Source organism: Diceros bicornis, chromosome 37 (assembly GCF_020826845.1).
Source record: "Diceros bicornis minor isolate mBicDic1 chromosome 37, mDicBic1.mat.cur, whole genome shotgun sequence".
NCBI lineage: Eukaryota > Metazoa > Chordata > Mammalia > Perissodactyla > Rhinocerotidae > Diceros > Diceros bicornis.
The window spans coordinates 16,166,161-16,192,674 of record NC_080776.1 but is presented as its reverse complement, the minus strand read 5'-3'; the positions used below and the strand labels follow the sequence as shown (position 1 = coordinate 16,192,674).

The following is a 26,514-nucleotide window of genomic DNA, read 5'->3' as shown; positions in this document are numbered from 1 at the left end:
AAGAAGGGCCCTGCTCACCCCCAGAGATACAGATTACTTACAGTTATAATGAAGACAGCAGGTGTTCTATACAGATGTCACTTCTTCTAGAAGACACTTATTAAACACTTTATCTCCCTTAATGTTGATGGGCTAGCTGCATTTTATTTTATTTCAGCATCACCCTAGCCAAAAGCAAACTGTTTCCTTTCAGTCTCACTGAGCTGAAAATTAAAAACTCCTGGGCTTTGGGTTGTTTCTGTTGATTTATACAGAATTTTGAACACAATGATTCAAGAGTCAAGCCATACTGTTTTCTAGTAACACACAAGTGTATTTTGCAAAATAAAATGCTTTGCCAGAAAAAATGTGCCAGACTCCTCCTTTCCTTGGCGACCCAAAGCTCTGAGTTCCAACCATCACTTGCAACCTTTCATTGAGGTGAAGCGAAACAGATGTGAAAGGACTGCACTCGATAAAAGGTATGAAGCTTTAAGTTCCGTACGCTGTAAGGTAAAATGGAAGTGCCGTGGTTCCTAAACGGTGTGCTAAAGCAGCCTCAAACTAAACAGAATCCCGTGTGTCCTGGAACCCGTAAGAAAGAAATCATTCAGTGGCCAGGAAGAGCTAGCTACTAATAACAGGAGCAGTTGGCCTTCTTGCCCAAAGCGTGTGGACAACTTTAGCCTGGAATGTTTGGAGTGGAGATGAGAAGGGAAAGAAGGGGATAAGCCAAAAGGAAAAGGGGAGACAGGATCTGGAGAGATCCTAGTTCAGACACTCTGCTCTGCTCGACCTCCCTCACCACCCTGACCGTCCCTAACTCGGCTGCAGAGGCTGGAGGGGAATGCTTGAGGTATGGTCTCCTCTGCATTTCTCTACAAACAAACCACCTGATGCCTTAAATGGGATGGTATTGTGGAGAACATCAGAGAAGAGCAAGGCTATTATTGAACATTTTTAACAATGCATAGGTTTATTCTAATAATATTTTTTTCTTTATAAAGGTCCTATACGATTTTGCAGAAGTTTTAGAAAATGGCGGTAAGCCAAAACAAGAAAATAAAAGTCACCATAATCTTATTCCTGAGAAATAAGAATGACTGGCATTTTGTTAAATATTATTTCAACCTTTTTTATAGTACATTTACTAGGTCTTACAAAAATAAATGAGTTTCTACTAAAAATACTGCTGGTATCCTGCTGCTTTGACACACTGTGAACTTGCTTCTCTGTCTTTTTAATGGTTAAGTACTATTCTATATCATGATTTATTTAACTTGATTCTAACTGCAGAACGATGAGGCCATTTGCGATTTCTCCAAAGCAGATGATTACAACGTAATTTTAATCAGCTTAATATTTATAGTAATCGCAACAACATTACGCAATTTCAGTCCTGTCCTACAACAAAAGTGGATTTAAATAACACAGATGTGACACAGAAAGATCTCTGGTCCCTAATTGAGATTCATGAAGATATATAAATACATATTCTGCATGACTCGCACATCTGGCTCTTCATAACTAAGTACAACAGAATTATAAATAGTTCTGAATCCTTGGAGAACTGCCATGTGATGAAACTAGACCACTCTGAAAGCTATTTGTGACTCTATCATAAATGGAAACTAAGATGACTCTGGCTTTTTCTCACTAGCAACACAACACAACAAAACGGATGGAAGAATGTGTGCAGCTATTGATGAGATTGCTTCAAGAGGCAGAGCAGACGATGGGGAAAATTCTCATGTGAATAATTCCCACTAAGTATCTGCAATAACGTGTAATAGCTCAACATAAAATTCTGATGTCTTAAGGCACACTTAATGTGAAAACACATACTCTTTTTTGTTAAGAATCATTTCTTTTCTAAAAGGAAAACTATTCAAGAAAAATTGAGCCCTATTTAAATTAACAATGCAAATATCCTTAATTCAAATGTCACTAATGTATCCATATTAAAAAATATTTTCAAACTCATATGCTATCATTTTTGGCAGAAACCAATGACAGTTCAGATTACTTATGATTGTCCACAGTAAGCATTTTGTGGCGTCTGTCCTATGAAGCACCTGAGATGCAGTCTTCTGTGTAAGAAGGGCATTCTTTCCACATACAAAGTATTTATTTCACAATTTTTTAATTACTGCCAAGAATTTTTGCTTAAAAAAAAAAACACAAAAAACAACCAAACAAAAGAACGTACTCAATTGTATATGGACAGATGAAGACAACAGTAAGAGAAACGTCACTGGTATTCTATACATAATAGTCTTGCCACAGTGGCCACACCACCTCAGAGTTTTCAGTTTTCTGAATTCAGGCTGATCAGAAAGCCAATCTGCCTCCAAGAACACAAACATAACTCCGGCTCAGTTATGCGGACTCACAGTCTTAGAACGCCGCTACTCTCCACTGTAACTGGCAACTCAGCGGCGGCCTGATATGGCTTTTCGGCAGAGGCTGTGTTGTACAGTGTAATAAATGTCCTGACTAAGAATAGAGAAGTCTGGCCTTCTCGTCTGGTGTTTACACTTAGAATGCGATTCTGGGCAAGTCATTTAATTTCTCTGTGCCACTGTTTCATAATCTAAAATAATGAAGATAATTACAAATGCTTATTTTGTAGGGGTCTGTGTGGGTATGTAAACCTTCCCAGCACAGTAAGCACCAGGGAAGAGGCGCTTAATGCTTGCTGACCTCGACAGAATTTCACCCAAAACGTTTACAGTGGTTTCACCTGCGTGCCTACATTATGGGCAGCTGCAAGGATACACCTCACATGTTAAGTGGTTTTTTGCTGGGTGGTGGGGTTATGGATTTTGTCTTCCTTTTGCTGATTTGTATCTTCCACAGTGAACATGCATTGCATTTATAACCAGAACAAATATTACCCAAATTCTAAAAGGCCATAATAGATGAGCTCAGGTAACCATTATCACCTATGTCAGGCCCTCAGCATGGTTCACCCCGGGATATCTGGAATTCAGGCAGGACCTCTAGAAGAAGAGTTGAGTACTGCCCATTCCCATGGCAAAACAAAAGCAGAAGCACACAGCAACCGCAGCACACATCTAACAGGTGTTAGCACACGCACATCAGAGCCGCCTCCCTTACGTTAGAAGGCCAGGCGGACTCTGCGCCTGGTGGCAAGGAGAGCTGAGAGGCCGTGTGCAGCCAAGCCTGGAAGGCTGATGCAGAAGCTCACTCAGGGGTTCAGCTCCGCCCTAGAGTGAACTCACAAGGGCCCTGGGAAATGTGGGTCCAAGCTAGCACCTTCCAGGGAGGCCCTGACTCCCAGGCTCCTCACGCCTATGGAGCCCACCCCACTTCACAACTGCATCCCCAGGGCAGGACACTGTCCACAGTAATCGGGGCCATAGTTAACAGGCATACAGACTGTGACGGACTATTATATATCTTGACTTCTCCAAGTCTGTTTCCTTATTGTGTCTAATCGAGGTGTCAGACATGATGACCTCTAGGATCACTCTTAGTGTCAGCATCACAGTTCTATTTGAAAATGGTGCTGCCTTGTCTCCTTCTCCATCATCCACTTTAAAAATAATTTAAATAGGGGGCCGGCCCCATGGCTTCGCGGTTGAGGGTGTGCGCTCTGCTACCGGCGGCCCCGGTTCGGATCCCAGGCGCGCACTGACGCGCCGCTTGTCCCACCATGCTGAGGTGGCGTCCCACGTACAGCAACTAGAACGATGTGCAACCATGACATACAACTATCTACTGGGGCTTTGGGGAGAAAAAGGGGAAAAAAAAGGAGGAGAATTGACAATGGATGTTAGCTCAGGGCTGGTCTTCCTCAGCAAAAAGAGGAAGATTGGCATAGATGTTAGCTCAGGGCAGATCTTCCTCACACACACAAAAATAATAATAATAATTTAAATAAATTAAGCAAAGGATCACAGTAATACATCCCTCCCCAAGATTTAAACTGCACTTAGGTGCTTCATATGCTCAACAGGCTTTTTATGGAAACCAAAAGAGACCACAATTCATCGCTGAAGATAAAACGTTAAGACGTAGCCATGCAAAATGTTATATACACTTTTGATGTGTACTTAACAATGCTTAGAGAGGAAATAGAAAGGCTCATATAAAAAGAAAATAAAATTTTATCCTTTGAAAATATCAACCACTAAGTCTATGAAACAAAGTCTGGGCTTCAGCTCAAAAAAAAGATACTGTTTCATATTTTAATATAGATACATATGATTCAAAACTTCTTCACACCCTCAATTGTTTGATCAATAAGAATGTAAGATTCATTGCAATTTTAAAGCACTATTTGATGTCTATCTTCCAAATTAATACATTTTATAGAAATGACAAGAGTTTCTTAATCAGCCATATATATTAATAGTTTTCTCCAATTAAATTTGATCTTATGAAACATTAAACATACATATCAATAACTTCCGAGATTAAAAATTATATAGATAATTTGAGTATCCAAATCATCATATTAGTAAACTTGATAGTCTATAAAATTGTTATATAACTTAGGGAAACAGGGTTGCTGAAGTAGAAAATTTCATAGGTGGGTAAGTAAAGCGATCAACTCATTTCAAAAGTTACTCTCTTTCCTAAACCTAATATATTACTTAGCAGAACTGAAGTCACTTAAATCTCCTGTTATTCAGCAAAAAGAATATTTTTGCTTTGATAGTAAAGAACAAAATTTATTCATTTCTGTAGCCTGCAAAGTTTAACAATATCTGACACATATGAGGGGCTCAAATACAGATTTGCTGAGTAATAGGTGAATAATGATCCAGAGCAAAATGATGAGTAGGCAAGCTAATTTCCGAAACCGTTAAGATTTGGTAGTCCAAAAGTGATCTCCATGTGGGCAGGGAAGAAGCAAGGCACCTGGGTGGTTGGAATTAATTCATTAGAGTTTGGTTTATACTTTTATTGGTAAATCTACTCACTAGCATCTGAATAATGTCATTCAATAAATGGTGAATGTGGGGGTAGGTGGCAGAATACTATAAATTAATTCACACATAACTATTAATGTCAATTTCTCAAATATGTTTAAATTTCATGTATATTTTTATTTATATATATATATTTATAACGGCTGGGCTACAGTTAATATTTTTAAATATGGAACCCAAACCGATTCCTGCTTCTTCCCAATAGAGATCTAAACAGAACTCTGGTCCACTCATTTTATTATCTCTCTCCCTGGTTGGGATATTCAAATGTTGTTTCACAAATCTGAAAAAGTATGTACTTATATTTCTTTATATGCACAATTTCACATCTAGATACAGTCTCGAATATCAAACTTTACTCACTGAAATGAATATCCCCAACATAGAGAGGAGCAAGTCAAAACCAGCAATCGAAAGGCAGTGTTCTGCAATGAAATTGCTTTTACACAATCTGGCAGATGGTACTTTTTTTTATTATATAGAAAGTTTTCCTGGGGGAAAACTCACCAAATTACTTTAAAAAAAAAAAAAAAAAGTTGAGTGGTCACACAGAATTAGCTGTACATCTCTGTCCTGGCCTGCAATGCTCCTGTGAAGCTAAGCAGGCCAGCAGTGAACATGTGTATATGTTAAAAATTGCCAGCTGCACTCTGCCTGCACTGGAACAATGAAGTCTATACCACATAATCACGTAAGTGAAGAAGGTACTACCATCGGATGCATGTATTTATCAATTTAAATCTGCCTTAGATAGTTGTGTGAATTTATCTTCCAGAAATGGTCTTTCATCCGTAAGCCCTGAGACCTACGTGTCAAACACTTACTAATATTCCTGACATTTCCCAACGTTGCCATCTCTGTCTAGCTACACCTCTCCTACTCAGTCCATCACCACAGAATAATGGAAAAGGAACAGACTTTGAAGAGGACCCAATTCATCTTTTTTATTACAAAAAAATAATAATAAAACAAAGGTCTGATCAGACACCTCAAGTAAAGTCAGTTAATTGATATTCCAGGTCTGAAACTCAGGCCACCGGAATTCCCATCCTTTTCTCTTTGTACCACACCATGAAAGATTAAAAGAACATGAACATAATTTATTCCATTTTTCTCAAAAATTTCCATACAATAATAAAGATCAAGACATGCCACTTCTGTATACCTTGATGTAGCTTCAGTAAAAGAAAAATGGACAACTTAGTTAAAATAAATTTTTTTTTTACTTAAAATATATCTCAATTGGTCCCTATGCATGATGCTTATAAAATGGATTCAAAGATATTATCAAATGATCTTTTAATAACAAAGCACTAGATATTAATTTGGAACCTGAAGACTTTTTTCCAGCATGGCTTCCCTGGTAATTTTACATCTGAAGACTGAGAGACAAAGCAGCAACCAGGTTCATTCTGAAGCCAAGACCTTTGTGGTATATTCCACCCCAGTTTCACATATGGCTAACCAGCAACCCCATCTGTACCATGTGGGGAGGGGGCTGACAACTCTGCCTGATTGTCACAAGAGAGCCAAAGTGTGATTGTGGCCATTTGCCTTTTAGAGGAGTCTAAGAAAAGAAGCACCAGCTACTCCACATGTCAGTAAGGATTTCCAGCTTTACTCAGGCCACATGCTCCAGACTGGCAGATAGAAGCTGAAAAGGACACAGCTTTGTACCCAGCCGCCAGCTGAACCTAGTGGCAGGCTATTAAAAAAAAAAAAAAAAAAAAGCACAAATTATACATGGAAGGATGTAGGGCAGGGGGAGAGGCAAATGCAATGAGCTAATGTTCCTAGTTGGCATCTGCCTTTTGACTCAAAGAAAAAGATGGCTCTTTTCCAAAATTTTTCTATTATGGTGGTATCAGCTGCCTCTTGGACTCGTTTATAAAAGCTGAGACTGCCAACAGAACAAGACAAGATTTCTGTTAATAGTAGTAAAAGTGCAAGCCTCTTGAAATAATGGGGATTTCGATATTTCTTCTACAAAGGCTATTGTGGTATTATTATTCCCAGCATGAGTTTTAGGACTTGCAATTATGGCCAGGTATTGCTAAGAAATATACTAATAGCAAATTCTGAGGTTAAAAAGTTGCTACCTTGATTCTTTAATTTACTCTTCCAATATATTTAACTAAAGAACAGCTTGAAACTAATTGGTGCTGGATGTTTCTTGCTGGACTGGCATTCTACCAAATGAATTTCGATTCACTGGCCCTTTCAAAACTCAGTATTATTGGTGACTATTACACTAACTTCTTACTTTGAAAACTGGGAATCAAAGAGAAACAATTAAGCATTTACCCAGCCTTTTAAGAAGGGATTATAGATTCTACCTACTTCATGAGGGAAAGATCTTCTTTATTAAAAAAAAAAAGCTAATAAATAAATGTACTAGGAACGATAGACTCAAACCCCAACAAGGAAGAAGGAATGCTCCCAGCTTCCATTTGAGATGTAGAAAGCTGGAAAAAGCATCACTCCCGTCCTTATAATAAACATAAATGCTGGACAATCTGCAAATTAATAACTTTTTCTGAACCCATGGGAGAGATGAGGCAGTAGGACAACCAACTACACAGAAGTCTACAACAGTACAGGAACCCTTGCTTACCTGGCACAGACTCCGCTGGATGCTAATAAAAAGAATCCAGCCGGAACTGTTAACAACTGGCTAAAGGCTGAGCGTCAGCCAGCAGGAGAACACAGAACGTATTCACAGCATATATAACAGAATATACGGCGGGCTGCAATATAAAGGAGTTCCCCGGACTTTCAGGCTCTTCTCAGGACCTCACGTGGTCCTCACCAAAGAAGGGTGAGAGTCCAGAGAAAGCGTCCTTTTAGGGTCATTCTGGGTGCAGCCCTGGGGGAAAGAACAATAGCGACTGCAGGAAAGGTTTGTGTGAAAGGCTGCCTACCTCCTTCTCCCCTATTGTCCCTATGGAACACAAGCCTCAAACGTCTGGGAGGCAAAAACCACTGTTTCCCGTTGGGAAATGGAGAAAACCTATGTAGCTTAGAGAAGGGAAGAGGGGGAAAAAACACCTCTACACCTGGGGGAGGGGCAGGAACACTGCGAAGGCCACACCTCCAAACCAAGGGAGGAAGCGACCACCTAAGACTAAGGCTAAATCAGAGCACACCCCCCACTTGCCTCCCACCACCAGACTAAGAAGCATAGAGTAACCAGGACCAGCAGTGCCCCACTGCGAGAGGGATAAGAGAGTGCATGGAGGACCTTCCAAGTTCCAGCACAAAGGAAAGACCTGAAATTGAAGTCCAAGCAGATACTGAGAAACAGAATCTGGCAAATTGGCCCCCACCCTAAAAACTAGGTAACACTAGAGGAATTGGAAGGCTTTGGTGTACCGAGGGTAACCAGAGCAACAATATGTAGTCAATATTACTCACAGTAACTCTGTGTAATTAAACATACTCACAGCATTCAATGGAACAAGTAGACAGACAATCAGGAGGGACAGAGAAGGCCTGAGCAAGGCTATCGACTGACCGAGTTAATCTAATTAACATTTGTAGAACACACCCAACTAGAGCAGAATACACATTCTTTTCAGGTACACGTGGCATTTTCATGAGGATGGACCATAAAATATCACAACCAGGTGAGATTGCAAGCCTGGGAATGCAAGCCTGCTTCAACTTTGAGAATCAAAATAATTTAGCACATCAATAGACTCACAAAAAAAGTATATAATAGTCTCAACAAATATAGAATTTTTTAAAAAAGTATTATTTATAATAGCATACCTCCCCCTCCAAAAAAAAGAGAAATACTTAGATATAAATCTAAGAAAATATATGGAGGATCTGTATGTTCAAAAAATTTAGTGGTGTGAAAATATGATTACAACATAATATTGAATGACAAAAAGTAAGGTGCAAAATAGTATGTACTGTATGGTCAGAATTTTATAAAATAAACTCAAACCAAATATTTTTCCATAGAAAAAAGACTAAAAAATAATAAAGGCCTTTTAAAAAAATGTCTCATTGGTTTCTCATTCTTAAGAAGACAATCATGAAGTGTTTTAAGGAAAATAAAATTGAAATTAATATAAACATTTGTAAAGCTCCTTCCTTTGTTGTCATCCGTTACTGTATAACGCACTTCAAGAAGTCTCTTTAGATCAGTTCCTTGGAACTAGTTCCATATGCTCTTAAAAACATTCATTGAAAATAAAGTTCTGTGGTCAAACAAGTTTGGAAAGCATTAATTTAATAAATTGCTTTCTTAATTGCAGATCTAATTCGAGTTGTCAGTATACCAGTGTCATTCTGGATCTTCAAGGGGGTATAGTTTGCAGAGTCTCCCAAATTTATTTGAATGCAGAACTTGTGGGGGGTTGTGAGGGAGACAGGGGGAGGAAAAGGGAGGGGAGAGAGTTGTTTTGGCTGATCTTTGAAAGCAGGTTGCAGATATCATATTATTTTGCTTCTAAATGCTTTCGTATGTATCTCCTAAGAACAAGGGACATTCTGCTACTTATCCACAACATCACTGTCGCATCAAAGAAAGTTAGATTATTTCCCTAATAACATCTAATATCTAGTCCAAATACAAAATGCCCGTTTTCTCAAAAAATGTCTTTTATAGCTAGTTTTTCAAGGTTCTCATGTTACATTTGGTTGTTAGTTCTTTTTAATATGAAAACCACATCCTGCTTTTTTTATGATATTGATTTTTTTTAGGAGACCAGTCTCACTGAATTGTAGCAATCCCACATTTTGTCTGATTATTTCTCCATGGTGTTCTTCAACTTGTTCCTCGATTCCATGTATTTCCTGTACATCCACACTTACATTTGGAGAATTAGAGTCAGGTTAAACATTTTGAGCAAGAACACGTCATAGATGATGCTGTGTTCCTCACAGTGCATCATATCAGGAGACACACACTGTCAGGCCATCCCACTAATAACACCGCTGTTTGATCTCTGGGTTCAGGTGGCGACTGTCGAATCTCTCCATTGCACAGGTACATTCTTCCCTTTGCTATAAGCATCTCCTCTGTGAAGTGATACTTTATCACTGTGTGAATGTCCTGTTTCTCAACAACCTTCTAACTAATGGTTTTTGTAGTCTTTGACGATCTTTGCAAGTCTACCAGTTACTCCATTGGGTTTCTTGTTAATTTTTATTTACTTCTTTTAAAATTTCTTTATAGGAAAATTTACTCTTTGTGATGTACACTTATGTGAGTTTTGACAAAGGCAAAGAGTTGTGTTTCCATCCTACATTCAAGATACAAAATAGTTCCATCGCTCCAAAAAATTCCCTCACACTGTCCCTTTGTGATCCTAAATAAAGTTTTGTACCAAGTCTGTGCTGAGTAGCTTTGCGCTGACCTACCTGTCCCATAATATTTCATGTCTCACCTAGTAGTGATTAAACTTCTGTCTGCATAGGAATAACCACGAGAATTTGTTAAAATACAGACTCTGGGGCCCTACCCTCGAGGTTAGGATTCCTTGGCTAAGTCATGCTTCTAGTGATCACGATCCTGCCAGTACACTGACTATATGTGATACAGTGATTACTAGAATGGCCCCAATTCTCCACCTCTCCTTCAACCCATGCTTTTTGCAATGTGACTCTGCAGCTCCTCCCATGAAGAGGTGGAGTCTATTTCCCCATTCTATGAACCTGGGCTGGTCTTGTGACTTGCTTCAGAACAAAATACGGCAGAATTGACGATGCACCAGTACAAGCCTTGCTTATTTCCACACTCTCTCTTGGAACCTTCACGTTGAGGCCTTATGAATGAGCCTGGGCAGCCTGCTGGATGCGGAGAGACGTGCAGCCCAGTCTCCACCATTACCTCAGACAACAGTCAGGCAGGCATGTAAATGAGGTCATCCTAGAGCAGCCAGCCCCAGCTGATCACTGCAGACACCTCAGCACATCGGCCAAGATCACATAGCCTGGCCCAGCTGACCCACACACTCAAGAACAAGAAGAAATGTTTATTGTTTTAAGCTGTAGGTTTCATGGTGACTTGTTACACAGCCATAGATGACTGATACACCACAGTTCTGATACTCTTCACCTGAGAAATACTGATTTATCTCTTCCTCTGCATTTCCCTGCCACCTTCATAATTTAGGCTTTCATTTCTTGTTCAGACTACTGCAATAGTCTTCTGACTTCTCTCCCCTCTTGCTGTCATTCCCCACCTCCATGCACACTGCAGCTGCTAAGACTGTATTCCTTCAAGTGTGAAAGCAAGTTGTCATAATTTATGTACTCCCATCATCTAGCATAATGCCTGGTACCCCCTACAGGTACTCAATCCTTGTCTGCGGAATGACTGCTGCCAGATTCATAAAACACAGCTCTGATCACATCACTCCCCCATGCAGAACTCTACTGGCACGTACACCATATACCAGATCCATTTTCCACTTGGTTATTTAATTCTAGGGCCTCTGTGACCAGGCCCCAGCCTAACTTCCCACTCTTCTTTCCCTTTTTCTCTTAATGCTCCATTCAAAAGTGAGGGCTGGGGGCGGCCACGTGGCTTAGCGGTTAAGTGCAGGTGCTCCGCTGCTGGCGGCCCGGGGTTCGGATCCCCAGCGCGCACCGGGTAGGCACGGCTTCTCCGACAGTGCTGAGGCCGCGTCCCACATACAGCGACTAGAAGGATGTGCAGCTATGACATACAACTATCTACTGGGGCTTTGGGGGGAAAAATAAATAAATAAATAAAATTATAAAAAAAAAAAAAGTGAGGGCTGGCTAGCCACACCCTTTACTTCTGTGTCTGTGCAGATACTGACTCCTGCCTGGAAGGCCCTTCCACATCTCTGCAAACTCTACACATTCTTGAAGGTCCAACTCAAATGCCACCTCCTCCGTGAAACTCTGATGGCTCTACTTAAGAAAAAGCTCTCCCCCTCTCACTGCCTCTAGCACTTAGCCTGAGCTCTCTTAGGCACCTGATATGGTTACTTGTGCATTATGGTATCTCCTCTACCAGAGACTGTGAACTTTTTGAGGACAGATTCCATCTGTCACCTCTCTGAATTCCTAACACAGTACGTGAAACATACTAAGACTTTAATAAATGCTTACTGAATCAATAGATGAGTTTTAGTCACTATTAAAACAATAAAAACAGTAACACCCAAAATCATAAGTCAAACTCAGAACAAAGATGGCAAAATAAATACAGTGGTTTTCATATATCAGTATGTAAAAGAATCTTCTGGAAAGCCAGTTAAAAATTCAAATTCCTAGGCTCTGCCCCTAGAGAGACTAGTTTGGGAGGTCTGGAAAGGAACCCTAAGTTTGACTTCTCATCAATCTCATTGATTTTGAGGAAGGTTTGTGGGCAACACTTTGATACACAGTGACATAGAGCCTGCTTTACAGATATGGATTACAAAGCAAACCCCTTTATTCATGCACCTAAGATTTATTTTTTAAGTTTCTTGACTTTAATGTCAAAGCATCGAGTGCAGCAGGCCTATAAAAAGAACCACTTTAACAATACATACATAGTCTGGCACCTTATTAGCTGAGGTTGCTGGGACTATGGCATCACACTCACTTCTTTGTAATCACAATCTGCACACATTTTTTCATCTACGCATCCTTTTTATAAACTATTTAAAGTTTAATTTGCTCCAAATACTCCTTTTTCAGATCATCTCACCATGTGAGGTATGCTTTAAAATAAGTGAAGGGTGCAAAATTCCTACCTCGGTCCAAAAGGCTGGCTCTTAATGCTCTCTCTAGCTGCTCCTCTTCACTCAGTCCTGCTGTGTATGCATCATAGTTCCTGGGTACTTCTTCATAGTGACCTGGCCTGCCATATGGATACGAATCCTGATATCCAGAGTAGCCTACAGGCACAACGAGAAGGTTAGAGAACACTGCCATGGACTGTTCTTTTCATATTTTCTATTTTGTAAGCAAAGACAATAACATAATTTATGTCATTATTTTGGGTATAGTAATAATCCTCAAAATAAGAAAAGATCATAAATGGAGAATGCCTCCAGAAGGGTGGGCAATGACTGTCTTGTCACTGTTGTATCCACAGTGCCCAACACGGGACTGGACATGAGTGAGTCTTTATGGGTTGAAGACGAAGAAGATATTAATTTAGAAGGTATGAGCAGTACTAGAGAGAAGACTAGAATAGGCTACTGATATATGGAGTGGATTCTTATAGTTTGGAGTTATTTAATACGTGCAGTATTTTCAATGAAGTCCTGACTGGAGTCAAGGGAATGGCTGAAATGATAGTGGGTAAAGCGTTACTGTCCAGTGGCTCCATACAATAACAGGCAGACCAACATTCAATACATATACTACAGGACTTCTGTGCTGGGTATGATACTTCGAATGGTGATAACTATGTTAAGATATACAAGCCAATGTCCCTGTAACTATAATTCTATGTCAGAGATCACAGTTTGTATTAATAGCACCCTCAAGAAACTGGTTGCTAGATAAAATGAGAGAAGGGACAGCTTGGTCATTAAATAATACTTTAAGTATCAAACATAGATACCCCATTAACAAAGGTCAATTACAGAGCAAAGTTCACTTCTGCGAGGCATTGCCAATGACCTTTCAAGTCAGTTTGAGTTTACTCCTTACATTTACTTTAACTGCCCACCTTCATGGAATTTGAAAGAGATTTTTTTCCCATAGAAGATTACCAATCTAATTCTGGTGTAATAAGAGAAAAGTAATGGTCATTTAATTTTTCCTCTTCTTTCCTTCCATTATCATACCCTTTGAAGATGATGTTTCAAATGTTTAATTAACGTGCTTTTTTTTGTTGATGAAAATTCCTACCCTTCACTGTGAGTCTAGTGTCATATGTCTCTATATCACCTAACATAGTACACGCCTGAATTTAAGCCTCTTATTGCTTTAATGAGACTAGAGAAAAAAACATAATCAAGCCAAAAAGAGAAACACTGTATGGTAGAACCTGGTTAATTGAGATTTCATATTCAGAATTTTTGATAATGGGTCCTGAGGCTATTTTAAAATTTACTTTTGTGTTGGTTATGAATAAAATGCTTTTCTAATATACAGGATTAAAAGGGAAATAGTTTAACTACTTCTCATAAAAATTTTCAGGCACTCTAGAAGTCTTTACTTTCACATAAACAATGAAATGACAATAGAACACACTAATCTAGTTTCAGCTAATAAACTAATGTAATTATACATGTTTATATAAATATTTGTCATGTAAAGTACTTGCGTCTATTGGTTATGTTTTTATAGTAGCTTTAATGAGATATAATTGACATACTATATAATTCACCAATGTAAAGAGTTTAACTTGGGGCCGGCCCCATGGCTTAGTGGTTAAGTGCACGCGCTCCACTACTGGCAGCCCGGGGTTCTAATCCCGGGCGTGCACTGACGCACTGCTTCTCCAGCCATGCCGAGGCCGTGTCCTACATACAGCAACTAGAAGGATGTGCAACTACGACTTACAACTATCTACTGGGGCTTTGGCAGAAAAACAAAAAAACAAAAGGAGGATTGGCAATAGATGTTGGCTCAGAGCTGGTCTTCCTCAGCAAAAAGAGGAGGATTAGCATGGATGTTAGCTCAGGGCTGATCTTCCTCACAAAAAAATAAATAAAATAAAGTGTTTAACTCAATGGCTTTTAGTATATTCATAGAGTTATGCCATCAGCACCACAATCAACTTTAGAACATTTTCATCACCCCAAAAAAGAAACCTGTACCCTATAACTATCATACCCCCGTCCCTCCCAGTCCTAAGTACCACTAATGGTCTCTATAGCTATGCCTATTCTGCATAATTATATAAATTGAATCATACAATACATGGTGTTTTGTGTCTGGCTTATTTCATTTATTATAACATTTTCAAGGTTCATCCATGTTGTAGCATGAATCAGTACTTCATTCCTTTCCATGGCCAAATAACATTCCATTGTACAGATATATCACATTTTGTTTATTCATTCATCAACTGATAGACATTTGGATTATTTCTACCTTTTGACTATTGTGAATAATGCTGCTATAAACATTCATGGATAAGTTTTTATGGGGACATATGTTTTCATTTCTCTTGGGTACATACCTAGGAGTGGAACTGCGGGGTCATATGGTAACTCTATGTTTAACCATTTGGAACTCCCAGAATGTTTTCCAAAGTGGTTGTACCATTTTACATTCACGCAAGCAATGTATATGGGTTCAGATTTCTCCACATCTTCACCAACACTTGTCATTATCTGTCTTTTTAATTATAGCCATCCTAGTGGGTATGCAGTGGTATCTGACTGTGGTTTTGATGACTAATGATGTTGAGCATCTTTTCATGTGCTTACTAGCCATTTGTATATTTTCGTTGTAGAATTGTCTATTCAGAGCCTTTGCCCACTCTTACTGATTATTACAATATTCTTCTATGTTGGTACTGTTTTACTGAATGTCCTTGAAAGTCACAAAAATGAATGATTTAAATAAACATTAAATAAAATTGCTCAAGATTTTAGGGGCTAATTCCAACAAGCCTTGCTCTTAATGTAGTAAAAATCAGTGGAGATTTACTAAATACCCCAATAAGCCAACTTCCATTTTCTCTCTCATGTTTCCCATGTCAGAATATTAACATTATGATATTTAAAAATGGAGAAGGATATCAGTAAATTTCCCAAATCCTCACAACGGTTTAGGGCTGAAGTGTGATCTGGATATAATTCTAAATATGGACACCCTTCCTCAAATTGGTCTCTATTCAATAGAAGCATCAGAAAAATTCAACTCCCACTGCTGTGTTGGGGAGTACCCACCAGCAAGTTTCATATCCTGAGAGTAAAGAAGACGGTGGTACTGCTACAAATCTTGCTTTTTATACTTCTCACCAAAAAAAACCACAAACCTTTCATTTAAGGGCAAATGGTCAAAACACAATCAATGTATCTATTTTACAAAGAACAAAAGAAAGGGACAACCATTCCAAAACATAATAGAATATTTATGGATAAGTCACTGAATACCATTGGATGCTTCAGCAATCCCTGAATAGAGAGACTGCCCAATTCCCTATGAGTGCCAATTATTTTATTGCAACACAAAAAGCATATTGGGCACTTTCCCATATGGCTCATCACCATTTTCAACACCCTGTGGAAAGTCACTCTGTTATAGAAGGTCTAAGCAGCATTTCTACCTATCTACCCTCAAAAATGTTCAGCTAATTCAAAATCCAAAATAACCCAAAAGCTCTGAATACCCATCTAGACAGATACCAGAAATATGATACACATCTAGAGAGTTTTTATTGCCAGGTAAATGTGCCACGATTTGCGGTAACATTTTCTTGATACAGAAAAACATTTTTCTTCATGTTATTTCTTATTTAAAAAACAACCCAGCAGTGCCTTAATGAAATGAGTCTACAACTCTAAACATCTGAATATTATAAAATCTAATTTGGTACTTGTCAGACAAAACATGCGGAGAGAGAAAGGGAAAGTTTTAGTGCCTTAAGTCAAAAAGACTAGTGTGGTTAAAGGGTCTATATCATCAGTCATAAATCATCAAGAACAAAAATCCCATAAATATCTACTATAATGAGAACAGGTCTCCCAGGACCAGAAATTTTCTACAGCTGCTCTGCTGGCCCAATCAGATATTTTTAAATCTTCATAATAAACATGGCTGGAAAAACCTAACAATCAAACACTTAAGATAAGTAAGTTTAAATTATATCCCACAGTGAATACTCGTTTAATATTCTTTTGTCGCTATATACTTTGGCTCTGCAGTAAAAGAAATTCTGGTTATCATTATTCTGTTAACTACTCCATCTGCTCCTTATACACATACCAGGATTTCATGGCAAAAGAGATCAAGAAACACCACCAAGATTAGAAAAATTGGTAACAGCTTTTTAAACATTCATGAGGTTCTTTGACCTATAAAGACTTTTCCAGCTAAGGACAGCCATATTAAGAATAAATCGTTACTTGTAAGAGATACATATGCTCTCATAAAAGTTCCCTGGATGACCATTAGCATGGCCACCTGGCCTTATGTAGCTCTGCCTTTGAAGAAATCCAATCACTTCAGAGGAAGGAATATAAACATGGTCATCTTACAGGGGATAAGAAAGAAAGGTAAAAGCAGCTTTTATTTTTGCCTTTAATTCTCTGGTTTGTGTGTCTGCTGTGCTTATGTCTCTTCCATACAAAGGAAGAAAGGAGCAGGTTTCCCTTTTTTCTTTTTTTTATAAGTGCAAACACAAACAAAAAAAGAAACAGAAGACAATAGGAGGAACTGCTGTATTTCGTAAGGTTAAATCAGCAGAACGTTCAATTCGTATCCCAGCACAACAGAAAAAGCAGAGACCAGGAATCAGTGACTTGCATTTTTAGTCTTAGTTTATCACTAACTGCCTGTATGATTTTACCAAATTACTTAACATTTCTAAATCTCAATTTCCCAGCTCTCACACAAGATTTAGGACTAGGAAATCTACGATAGTTTAAGCCATATCTGTGCACAAGTATGTTATTATTATTCTCTTTGTCCAGAGGAACATTCCCATTTCTTTTGAGGATTTAAAACATGAACCAGGAGGGAAGCCCTGTTTCCTCTAGCAACTTCAAGGTGTTAGGAGCCATGTCTCCTGCCTAGTGGAGAGTACAGTCAGCAGGAAGAGAGAAATCACAGTGGGACTTAGAACCAAAATGGTCTTCCTGTCCAACCCACCTCTTTCTCGTCACATAGACCAATAAAGTTCTTCTTATACTTAAGTCAGTGTCTCCATAACTGGTCTCCATAACCAACAACCAAAAGGACCCAACGCGCTTCCAAATGACTATATTTATCGCTTTGTCGATAACTAACCATCACACCTCCTCTCTTCAGGTGAGTCCACAGACAGAAGCAGGTGAGCTGGCATCATTCCTCTCCTGCATCAAGACCACGTTTCTAGGATCGTAAGCATCCAAATCGGCAGAGGTGACAGCCTCAGAAGTGAAGCCTCTTCTTGGAGCAGTGACAGTATTCTCTTCTGTGGTCCCCAAGCCTAGAGAACCTCAATCTAAACCTATAATTTCTGTTCCTGACTCCGTCAGAATTACCTGGGAAGCTTTAAAAAAAAGTCTAAGTCCCTTTCTCTATCCCCACTCTGATTTAATTGGTCTGGAGTGAATTCAAGGCATGCATAGGTTGTAAAGCCCTTCAGGTGATTCATATATATAGCCCAGATTGACAATCATGATCCAAGCAGGCAGAACTACATCAAAAACATAGCTTGAATGTAACCCCAGTAGTATCACTCTACTGATTAAATCCTCCAGTGGCACTCCAGCACATTCTGGATAATCCCAAACAGGTCTTTTCATAAAGGCCTGAAAAGCCCTTTCTTCCCACTGCTTTCCTTAACTTCTACTCATTCATCAGACCCAGCACTCCACTTCCTCTGGATAACCTCTGGTAACTGCAACCCTACTCTGCCCTCACAGGCTGAGCACTGAATGCACTATGTTAATATTGCTGGACTGGACTTCTGCCTCTGCCAGCAAGGAGTAACTGGGACTGGGCTAGCCCTCCTTCCATAATCAAGTAGACGACTGGAGAAAATACATTAAACAAATGTTTACAGACATTGTATAATAGGCAGGACAGGATTTTGAACCTTGGGAGAAAGGAAATAGAGGAAATGAGCCTGGAGGCACTTTCCAGACTGTAGTGCAGGGATGGGGGAACATAAGTAGGCAGGGCAGGCTCTCTGAGAGGAGCTGGAATTTGCAGGGCAGAGTACAGCAAAGGAGAAAACTACGTGTACAGAAAAACGTCCAGAAATCTGCATGGGGTCCCCTGAAGATATTGCTGGATATTAAGTCATGTGTGTGTAGGTAAAATGCCATGAGACCAGGCAAAGAATCACTGACAGCTATAAGCTGAATTCCCAGAGCTCACCCAGAGCTGGGAGACCTGTGCATTCCAGCTAGCCAGAGTAGAGAGTCTTTACTGAACAAACGGCATTTGGGAGAAATCCCAGACAAGAAACACCTCAGTAGTAGTGTAGAATTAACCCTAGAACAAAAGTTACTTTAGACTCACCCTAAAGAATTTAAGAACAAACCTCAAAAGGACAAACTAATCATTAAGAAACAACCGTGTGCCAGAACAAAGTCCAGTTTTCTTTAAAAGAAGATAAGCTCTAGCACTCAATGCCACAAAATACACAATGTCTAGCATCCAATCAAAACTTACTAGATAAGCAAAAATTGTGACCCACAACCAGGAGAAAAAGCAGTCTAATGAAGCAGAGGCAAAAAATATATAGAGAAGACAAAATTAGCAGTCAGGGACTTAAAGACAGCTATTATAACTATGCTCACGATTTAAATAAAACATGAATATAACGAGGAGAGAAACGGAGGATATAAATGAGAACTCAATGAAACTTCTAGAGCTGAAAAATAACACTATCTGAGCAGAAAAATTCACTAGATGGGATGGACAGCAGGTTCGACATTGAGGAAGAAACATCAGTGAGTCTGAACACACAGCAACAGAAACTATCCAAACTGAAGCCCACATACACCAAATAACATAAACAGAGCCTCAGGGACTTGGGGGACAATATGATGCTGTCTAACATTGGTGTAATTGGAAATCAGAAAAAGGGAGGATATTCTTTAATTCTTTAATAAAACAAAAGCTGGAAGGATTGATTGCCAAGGAACCTGCACTAGAGGAAATGTTTAAGAAAATTCTTGAGGCAGAAGAAAAATGATACCACATGGAAATTTGGATCTACACAAAAGGAATCTCTTATTTCTGTGGATCAGCTGACACAAGCCCTGGGCCCATCCTGAGCTATGCATGTGATAAACAGACCCAAGGGGGAATCAAAAAAGCAAAGGATTTGAAAACTAAACTACTAATAACTCACCACACAAGGATCAGATTAACCTGTGAGTGATACATGCATAAGATAGGCCCAAATAGCACAGTAAAGGATTTGAAAACTGAACTGACATTGGAATCCACCACCCACAGAAGGAGAGACAGAATTTGTGGTCTAAACCTAACCAGGGTGACTGCCTGCTAAAACAAACAAACAAAAAAAATCAACATTCCACAGAGGATTTTAACAGGATCTGGAATCTCACAATAATCAAAATGTTCAGATACAAGACAAAATTACTGGACATACAAAACCAAACCAAAACAGAAGAATGTGACCAATTCTCAGGAGAAAAAGACAATCAACAGATGCCAGACATACGAGAGGACTCAGATGCTGGCATCAGACAGATTTTAAAGAAGCTATAATAACCATGCTCCATGAGATAAAGGTGAACACTCTTGAAATGAATGGAGAGGCAGAGTTTTCAGCAGAGACACAGAAACTATAAAAAAGAACCAAATGGGAATTTTAGAACTGAAAAATATATTAAAAAAAAAAAGTCACTGGATAGTTTAATAGAGTCAACAGCAGAATGGAGATGAAAGAGGAAAGAGTCACTGAACTTGAAGACACATCAAGAGAAATTATCCTATATAAAGAATACAGAGGGGAAAAGATTGAAAAAAATAGAGCCTAAAGGACTTGAGGGATGCTATCAAAACATCTAAAATTGATGTCATTAAATTCTCAGAAGGAAAGGAGAGAGAGATTGGTGGAGAATAAATATTTATAGAAATAATATCTGAAACCCTTCCAAATTTAGTGAAAGGCAAAATACATGAGGCAAAAACTGACAGAATTAAAGGGAGATAAAGATAAGTCCACATCATAGTTGGAGATTTTAAATTCCCTTCCCCATAACATTGACAAAAAATTAGATTAAAAAAATCAGTAAAGACACAGAAGATATAAATAAGACTATAAACCACTTTGACCTAATTGATACGTATAAAGCACTCATCAATGGCACAATACACATTCCTTTCAAGGGCACATGGTACATTCACCAGGATAGAACACACACTGGGCCAAAAGAAACTCTCATTAAATTAAAAGGATTGAAACTATACAGAATGTGTTCCCTAACAACAAGAGAATTAAACTAAAAATAATTAACAAAAAGACATCTAGAAAACCAGTAGTATATTTAAATAAAGTACCATTCAGCAATAAAAAATATACTGATACATACAACAACATATCTGGATCATAAAAAGTGAAGTTGAATGAAAGAAGTCAGATGCGAAAAGAGTACTTAGTAAATCATTACATTTATTATTTTTTTGTGAGGAAGATCAGCCCTGAGCTAACATCCATGCTAATCCTCCTCTTTTTGCTGAGGAAGACCGGCTCTGAGCTAACATCTATTGCCAATCCTCCTCCTTTTTTTTCCCCCAAAGCCCCAGTAGATAGTTGTACGTCGTAGTTGCACATCCTTCTAGTTGCTGTATGTGGGACTCGGACTCAGCATGGCCGGAGAAGCGGTGTGTTGGTGCGCGCCCGGGATCTGAACCCGGGCCACCAGTAGCGGAGCGTGCGCACTTAACCGCTAAGCCACAGGGCCAGCCCAATAAATGATTACATTTATATGAAGTTCAGGCGCAGGCAAATTAACTTACAGTGATGGAAATGAAACCAGAACAGTGGTTGCCCATGAGGAGGGAGGGAGATTGACTAGGAGACATTTTAGTATAAATAGTATAGCGAACTATACATATAACTCCTGGTTATAAACTCTCTGAGATAGTGACTATAGCTCTTTTCTTCTCTCCCACAGCAGTTGGTCTGGCACTCTGCACAACATGGCTACTCAGGAAGTGCTACTGGGTAAACCAGACTGAGGCTAAGAACATTCTATGGGAAAAGAAAGCAAAAGCACTATATAGATATAGATATAGATCAATAATTCTTTGTAGCTATATTATTTAAAGCAGAAGTCAAAAAGCTACAACTTGCGGTCCAAATCCAACACGCTGCCTACTTTTGTCAATAAGGTTTTATTGGAAAACAGCTACACCCATTTGGTCATGAATTGTCTATGGCTGCTTTCATGCTAGACGACAGGTTGACTAGTTGGGACACAGACCATATGGCCAACAAAGCCCTTAGAGTCTAAAACATTAGCTATCTGGCCCTTTACAGAAACGGTCGCTGACCCCAGATTTAAGCTATAGCGGTTCTCAACTGGCATGACTATAAAAGACACCCCGTGCCTCCACAGCCTATGGCTTCTTTAACACCTGTCTGCTGGTCCTGGTCTGGGATACTACAGTGCAGGCTCCCTAGGCTGGAATGTAAGGGCCTTAGCCTAAAACAGGTCATACGCTTTAACAGGAAGTCCTTTCTACCTATTTACACAGACATCTAGAAAGTCACATGGTATCAACTATTAGAGGAATGCCGATCTTAGCTTCTTAAGGTAAGCATGATTCTTCCTGAATACGTAGACAGGGTGGACTAGGGAGAATTGTTTATCTGAAACTAACTTCTAACACTTAGCCAGGAGTACAGTCTCTTAGGCTGACATGAGAATAAAGGGCCCTGGTCTAGTAGGAATCTATCATGTCTGAGAGACCTCCCACCAATCACACAATAATATCATGCCAGAGTTACCTCCTTCTCTGGCCTTCCCTACCAACCCACCCAAACATGCTCCCTGGGCTACACCTCCATTTGGTTTCAGGCATGTTAGAAGCACAATTACATAACAATTACATAACATGTGAACTACTCTACAACAGCATAAACTAGTATTACCTTAAAGTGGCTTACAGCGGCAAACACTATATTTATTTATTTATTTATTTTTGGTGAGGAAGATTTGCCCTGAGCTAACATCCATGTCAATCTTCCTCTATTTACTACGTGGGATGCCTCCATGGCATGGCTGATGAGTTGAGTAGGTCTGCGCCCGGGATCCCAACCCGTGAACCTGGTCCGCAACAGCGGAACATGTGGAATTGTAACCACTCAGACACGGGGCCGGCTCCAACAAAATTGTTAAAAATAAGTTAAAATTTATTAAATGAAATAAAGTGCTTACCTGAATTACTGAAGTAGTATCGCTGTTCTGGGTAACCAATATTGGAGGAAAAAATGCCTAAATATGAAGGAAACAAACATTTTAATTACAGCCATAAGGCGTCTCCCTACCCAGCTTTATTGAGGTATGACTGACAAATAAAAATTGTATATACTTAGATTGTACAATGTAATTTTTTAAAACATATACAATGTGATGGTTTAATATACATATACATTATAAAATGATTACCACAATCAAGTTTATTAACACATCCACCACCTCACATAGTTACCATTTTTGTGTGTGTGTAAGAACTCAAGATCTACTCTCTCAGTAAATTTCAAGTATACAATACAGTATTATTAACTATAGTCACAATGCTGTAGATTAGATCCCCAGAACTTATTCATCTTATAACTGGAAGTTTGTACCCTCTGACCAACACCTTCCCATTTCCCTCTCTCCCAGTCCCTGGCAACGACTGTTCTACACTCTGGTTTCATGAGTTCAACTTTTTTAGATTTCACATATAAGTGAGATCATACAGTAGCTGTCTTTCTCTGTTTGGCTTATTTCGTTTAGCATATTGTCCTTCAGGTTCATCCATTTTGTTGCAAATGGCAGGATTTACTTCTTTTAATGATGAATAATATTCCATTGTATACGTATACACCATATTTTCTTTATTCATTCCTCTGCTGAGAGGCATTTGGGTTGTTTCCATATCTTCACTAATGTGAATAATGCTGTAATAAACATGGGAGTGCAGATATCTCTTTGAGATAATGATTTCATTTCCTTTGGATATATACTCAGAAGTGGAATTATTGGATCACGTGGTAGTTCTACTTTTAATTTCTTGAGGAACCTCCATACTGTTTTCCATTATGACTATATCAATTTACATTCCCACCAACAGGGTACCAGGGTTCCCTTTTATCCACATCCTCACCAACACTTGTTATTTCTTGTCTTTTTGACAATAGCCATCCTAACACTTCCTGATTTCAAACTATATTATAAAGCTATAGCAATCAAAACAGTAGGATACTGGCATAAAAACAGACACATGGACCAATGGAACAGAATAACCATAAGGCTTTAACTTCTAATGCTTCCAAAAATTAGGAGGTTCTTTATAACAAAGCTCAAGGTCATTTCAAATGATTTCTAACAATTGTTAAAAATAAATTCCCTTTTGTTTGGATCTAGCTCTATAGGGAACAGAATGTATGTAGGACAACGAACCCCTAATTTACACTCTGAAGTTCTTTAAAGGTCTCTCAACATAAGAGGCTTTGCCTCTCAAGGCACCAAGCTTGGGCTTTGATGCCTCTGTACAAGTAGAGACACTGGCTATAGAGAGAACCTGCACCCACCAAAGGTTTTAGGAGAGCCAGGATCCTTACTCTTCCTAAGGGACCTTCCCCTTTCTTGTCTCTAAAAAGGCAATAGGACAGTCAATTCAGCACTGCTGAAGGAAGGGAGAGAGGGAGAAGTGACAGGGTACACCTTCAGTGTGATCCTCCTCTTCCAGGAGTTACCAGACAGCAGCCTTCATGTGCTTGACTATTTTCCACAGGGTTCCTGTGTCACCTCAATTCTCAGATCATTCTAGATCTTTCTCTGGCTTCACTGGAAAAAAGGCAGAGAGACTACAGGCTATTTGTAAATAGTACTGAATGTTTGTTTCAACGTTTAGTATGTAACTTTCTATTGTATTACTCTGAAAATAGAAGGATGTAAAAATAAGTCTCCATAGAGACTTATATAGGCAAGGTTTTAAGAAGGAAAACTAAGAGTTTAAATGTTCTAATCGTGGGGAAAATCCTCTTTAAAAACAAAATACTTGCTTAAATTTTGTAATATGGCTGCAGAAAGCTTTACTCCCACTTAATCTTCAGACACACACAGAAAAATGAAACAAAACGTTAAACTCCTTGAGAACCATTGCTTTTCCTTTACCAGTACTGAGAGCATTTGAGCAACAAAGCTCGTTACTAGATTTCCATAATTAAGTTGTATCAAAATATAATAAAACTGGACATTTTCAATAAATGAAGCTCCCTTTGCCTCCTTCAAACACACACACTGAAAATACAGTATTAAGCAAATATAAGAAAATGGGAATCTGCTTAGATTCAACACAGCCCGTAAAAATCATCCGAAAGTAAATGCAACCTGCTCATAAAAGCGATAGCGCAGTGCCTGGAAAGCTTGCTAATATCATGAATATTATATGGTTCTCAAGAATACCAGTCATTGGCACAAACTACGAAAACAAATTATTTATGGTTCAAGAAAAGGTAAAATAGTCTCAGAAGATTTTCCATGAATAAAAGATGAAATATGGGAACGCATAAGGTCTATAAAACAAGTGTTTGCACTTGTCAATAAGTCAAAACCAGTATAGCATTTTAAATTAAGAGGTCTAAAAAATTCACATATTACTAAATAAAATAAAGTATTTTCATTGAGCATCAATTTGAAGGGGAAAAAAGCAAAAAAAAAGAAAAAAAAAATTTTAAAGCAGGAGCCGAGCTTCACGCAATAACAAGACTTGCTTTGGCCATGCATGAATATACGCCTCGCCCACCAAGGACCTAGTGGTCATTCTGAATTCTTTAAAATACTGGCCTTGCACTTCAGTACAGATTTGTTTTTCTTTTTTAACTCTGCCTTGCATATATATTAATTCAAGGAATATTATAGGAGAATGCATTATTTTAGACCCACTTCAGTTCTCTTCATTTTTAAGGAAATTGTGGTTTTCTGTGAGTAGCATTAATGCTGAGGGTACAAATATATACCGCTATTTGCCCCCTAAGAAAGCCTCAGGTTTAAAATTTGGGTTTACAGCCTCTTTGGAGCAGCGTGAAGAACTGCACCCAGCTGTTTTACCTCTTGGTTTAAAAAGAGCCTGTTAGGGAATTCCTAAGCTGAAGCACAGGGAAACTGGGGTTGCTTCTGTTCCCATTAAAATTAAGATGAACTTCCAACTTGTTGTCATGCCAAAGGCGTTTTGTTCTGTACCTGCACATGTTTCCATGATTTTCTTCAGAGGCCCGTGAGTATACATTAGTCCAACGAGAATCCCAGCCAGATGCCCCGCGAAGGAAGCCCTAGGAGAGAAGGAGACCCTTTGTGAGTGTTTGTTCTGCTGCCGATTAGATACATTCTGTCTTCTCATGAGCCCAGTGCATGTCAATTAGTCACAGTCTGCAGCTTTGTTCCACATCACGTCTTTTATGCTGAGCAGCATTTAACTCAGTCCAAAGAACATTTCCTACCTTAAAAAAAAAAAGTACAATGAATAACCACCACCACATGTTTAAAATGCAATATTTCTCCTGGACCAAGAGAAGGGACTGGCTCCTTCAGAGCAGAAGAAGCATTTTGTGAAGACAGCCTATTATATTTCTTCCAGTTTTTGTCTGTACCTCTTATCATAAAACATAAATGAAATCAGTTTTCTCTGACTTAAATCTTGGGTTATCCAGCCATTGCGAGGGACAGTATCTATCTGGGTTCACAGCAGAGGAGACTGCTGCATTTTTATACACCACTGACGAGTGAAGCAGAGA

General features: G+C 38.9%; 1 protein-coding gene across 4 annotated transcripts in view; it reads right to left on the bottom strand.

The window, feature by feature from the left end:
- The window catches only part of RHBDD1 (rhomboid domain containing 1), a 120,421-nt gene that overhangs the window by 38,785 nt on the left and 55,122 nt on the right, over positions 1-26,514 (bottom strand). For 3 of the 4 annotated variants that reach the window (XM_058533114.1, XM_058533111.1, XM_058533112.1), the window contains exons 4-6: positions 25,964-26,052; positions 22,949-23,005; positions 12,665-12,808 (exon numbers count right to left, since the gene is read on the bottom strand). In XM_058533114.1, coding sequence (XP_058389097.1) covers positions 12,665-12,808; positions 22,949-23,005; positions 25,964-26,052 — 290 coding nt within the window. Of the gene's footprint in view, positions 1-6,165; positions 6,646-12,664; positions 12,809-22,948; positions 23,006-25,963; positions 26,053-26,514 lie in introns of those variants that run through there. The other variant, XM_058533113.1, reaches the window with a different exon arrangement.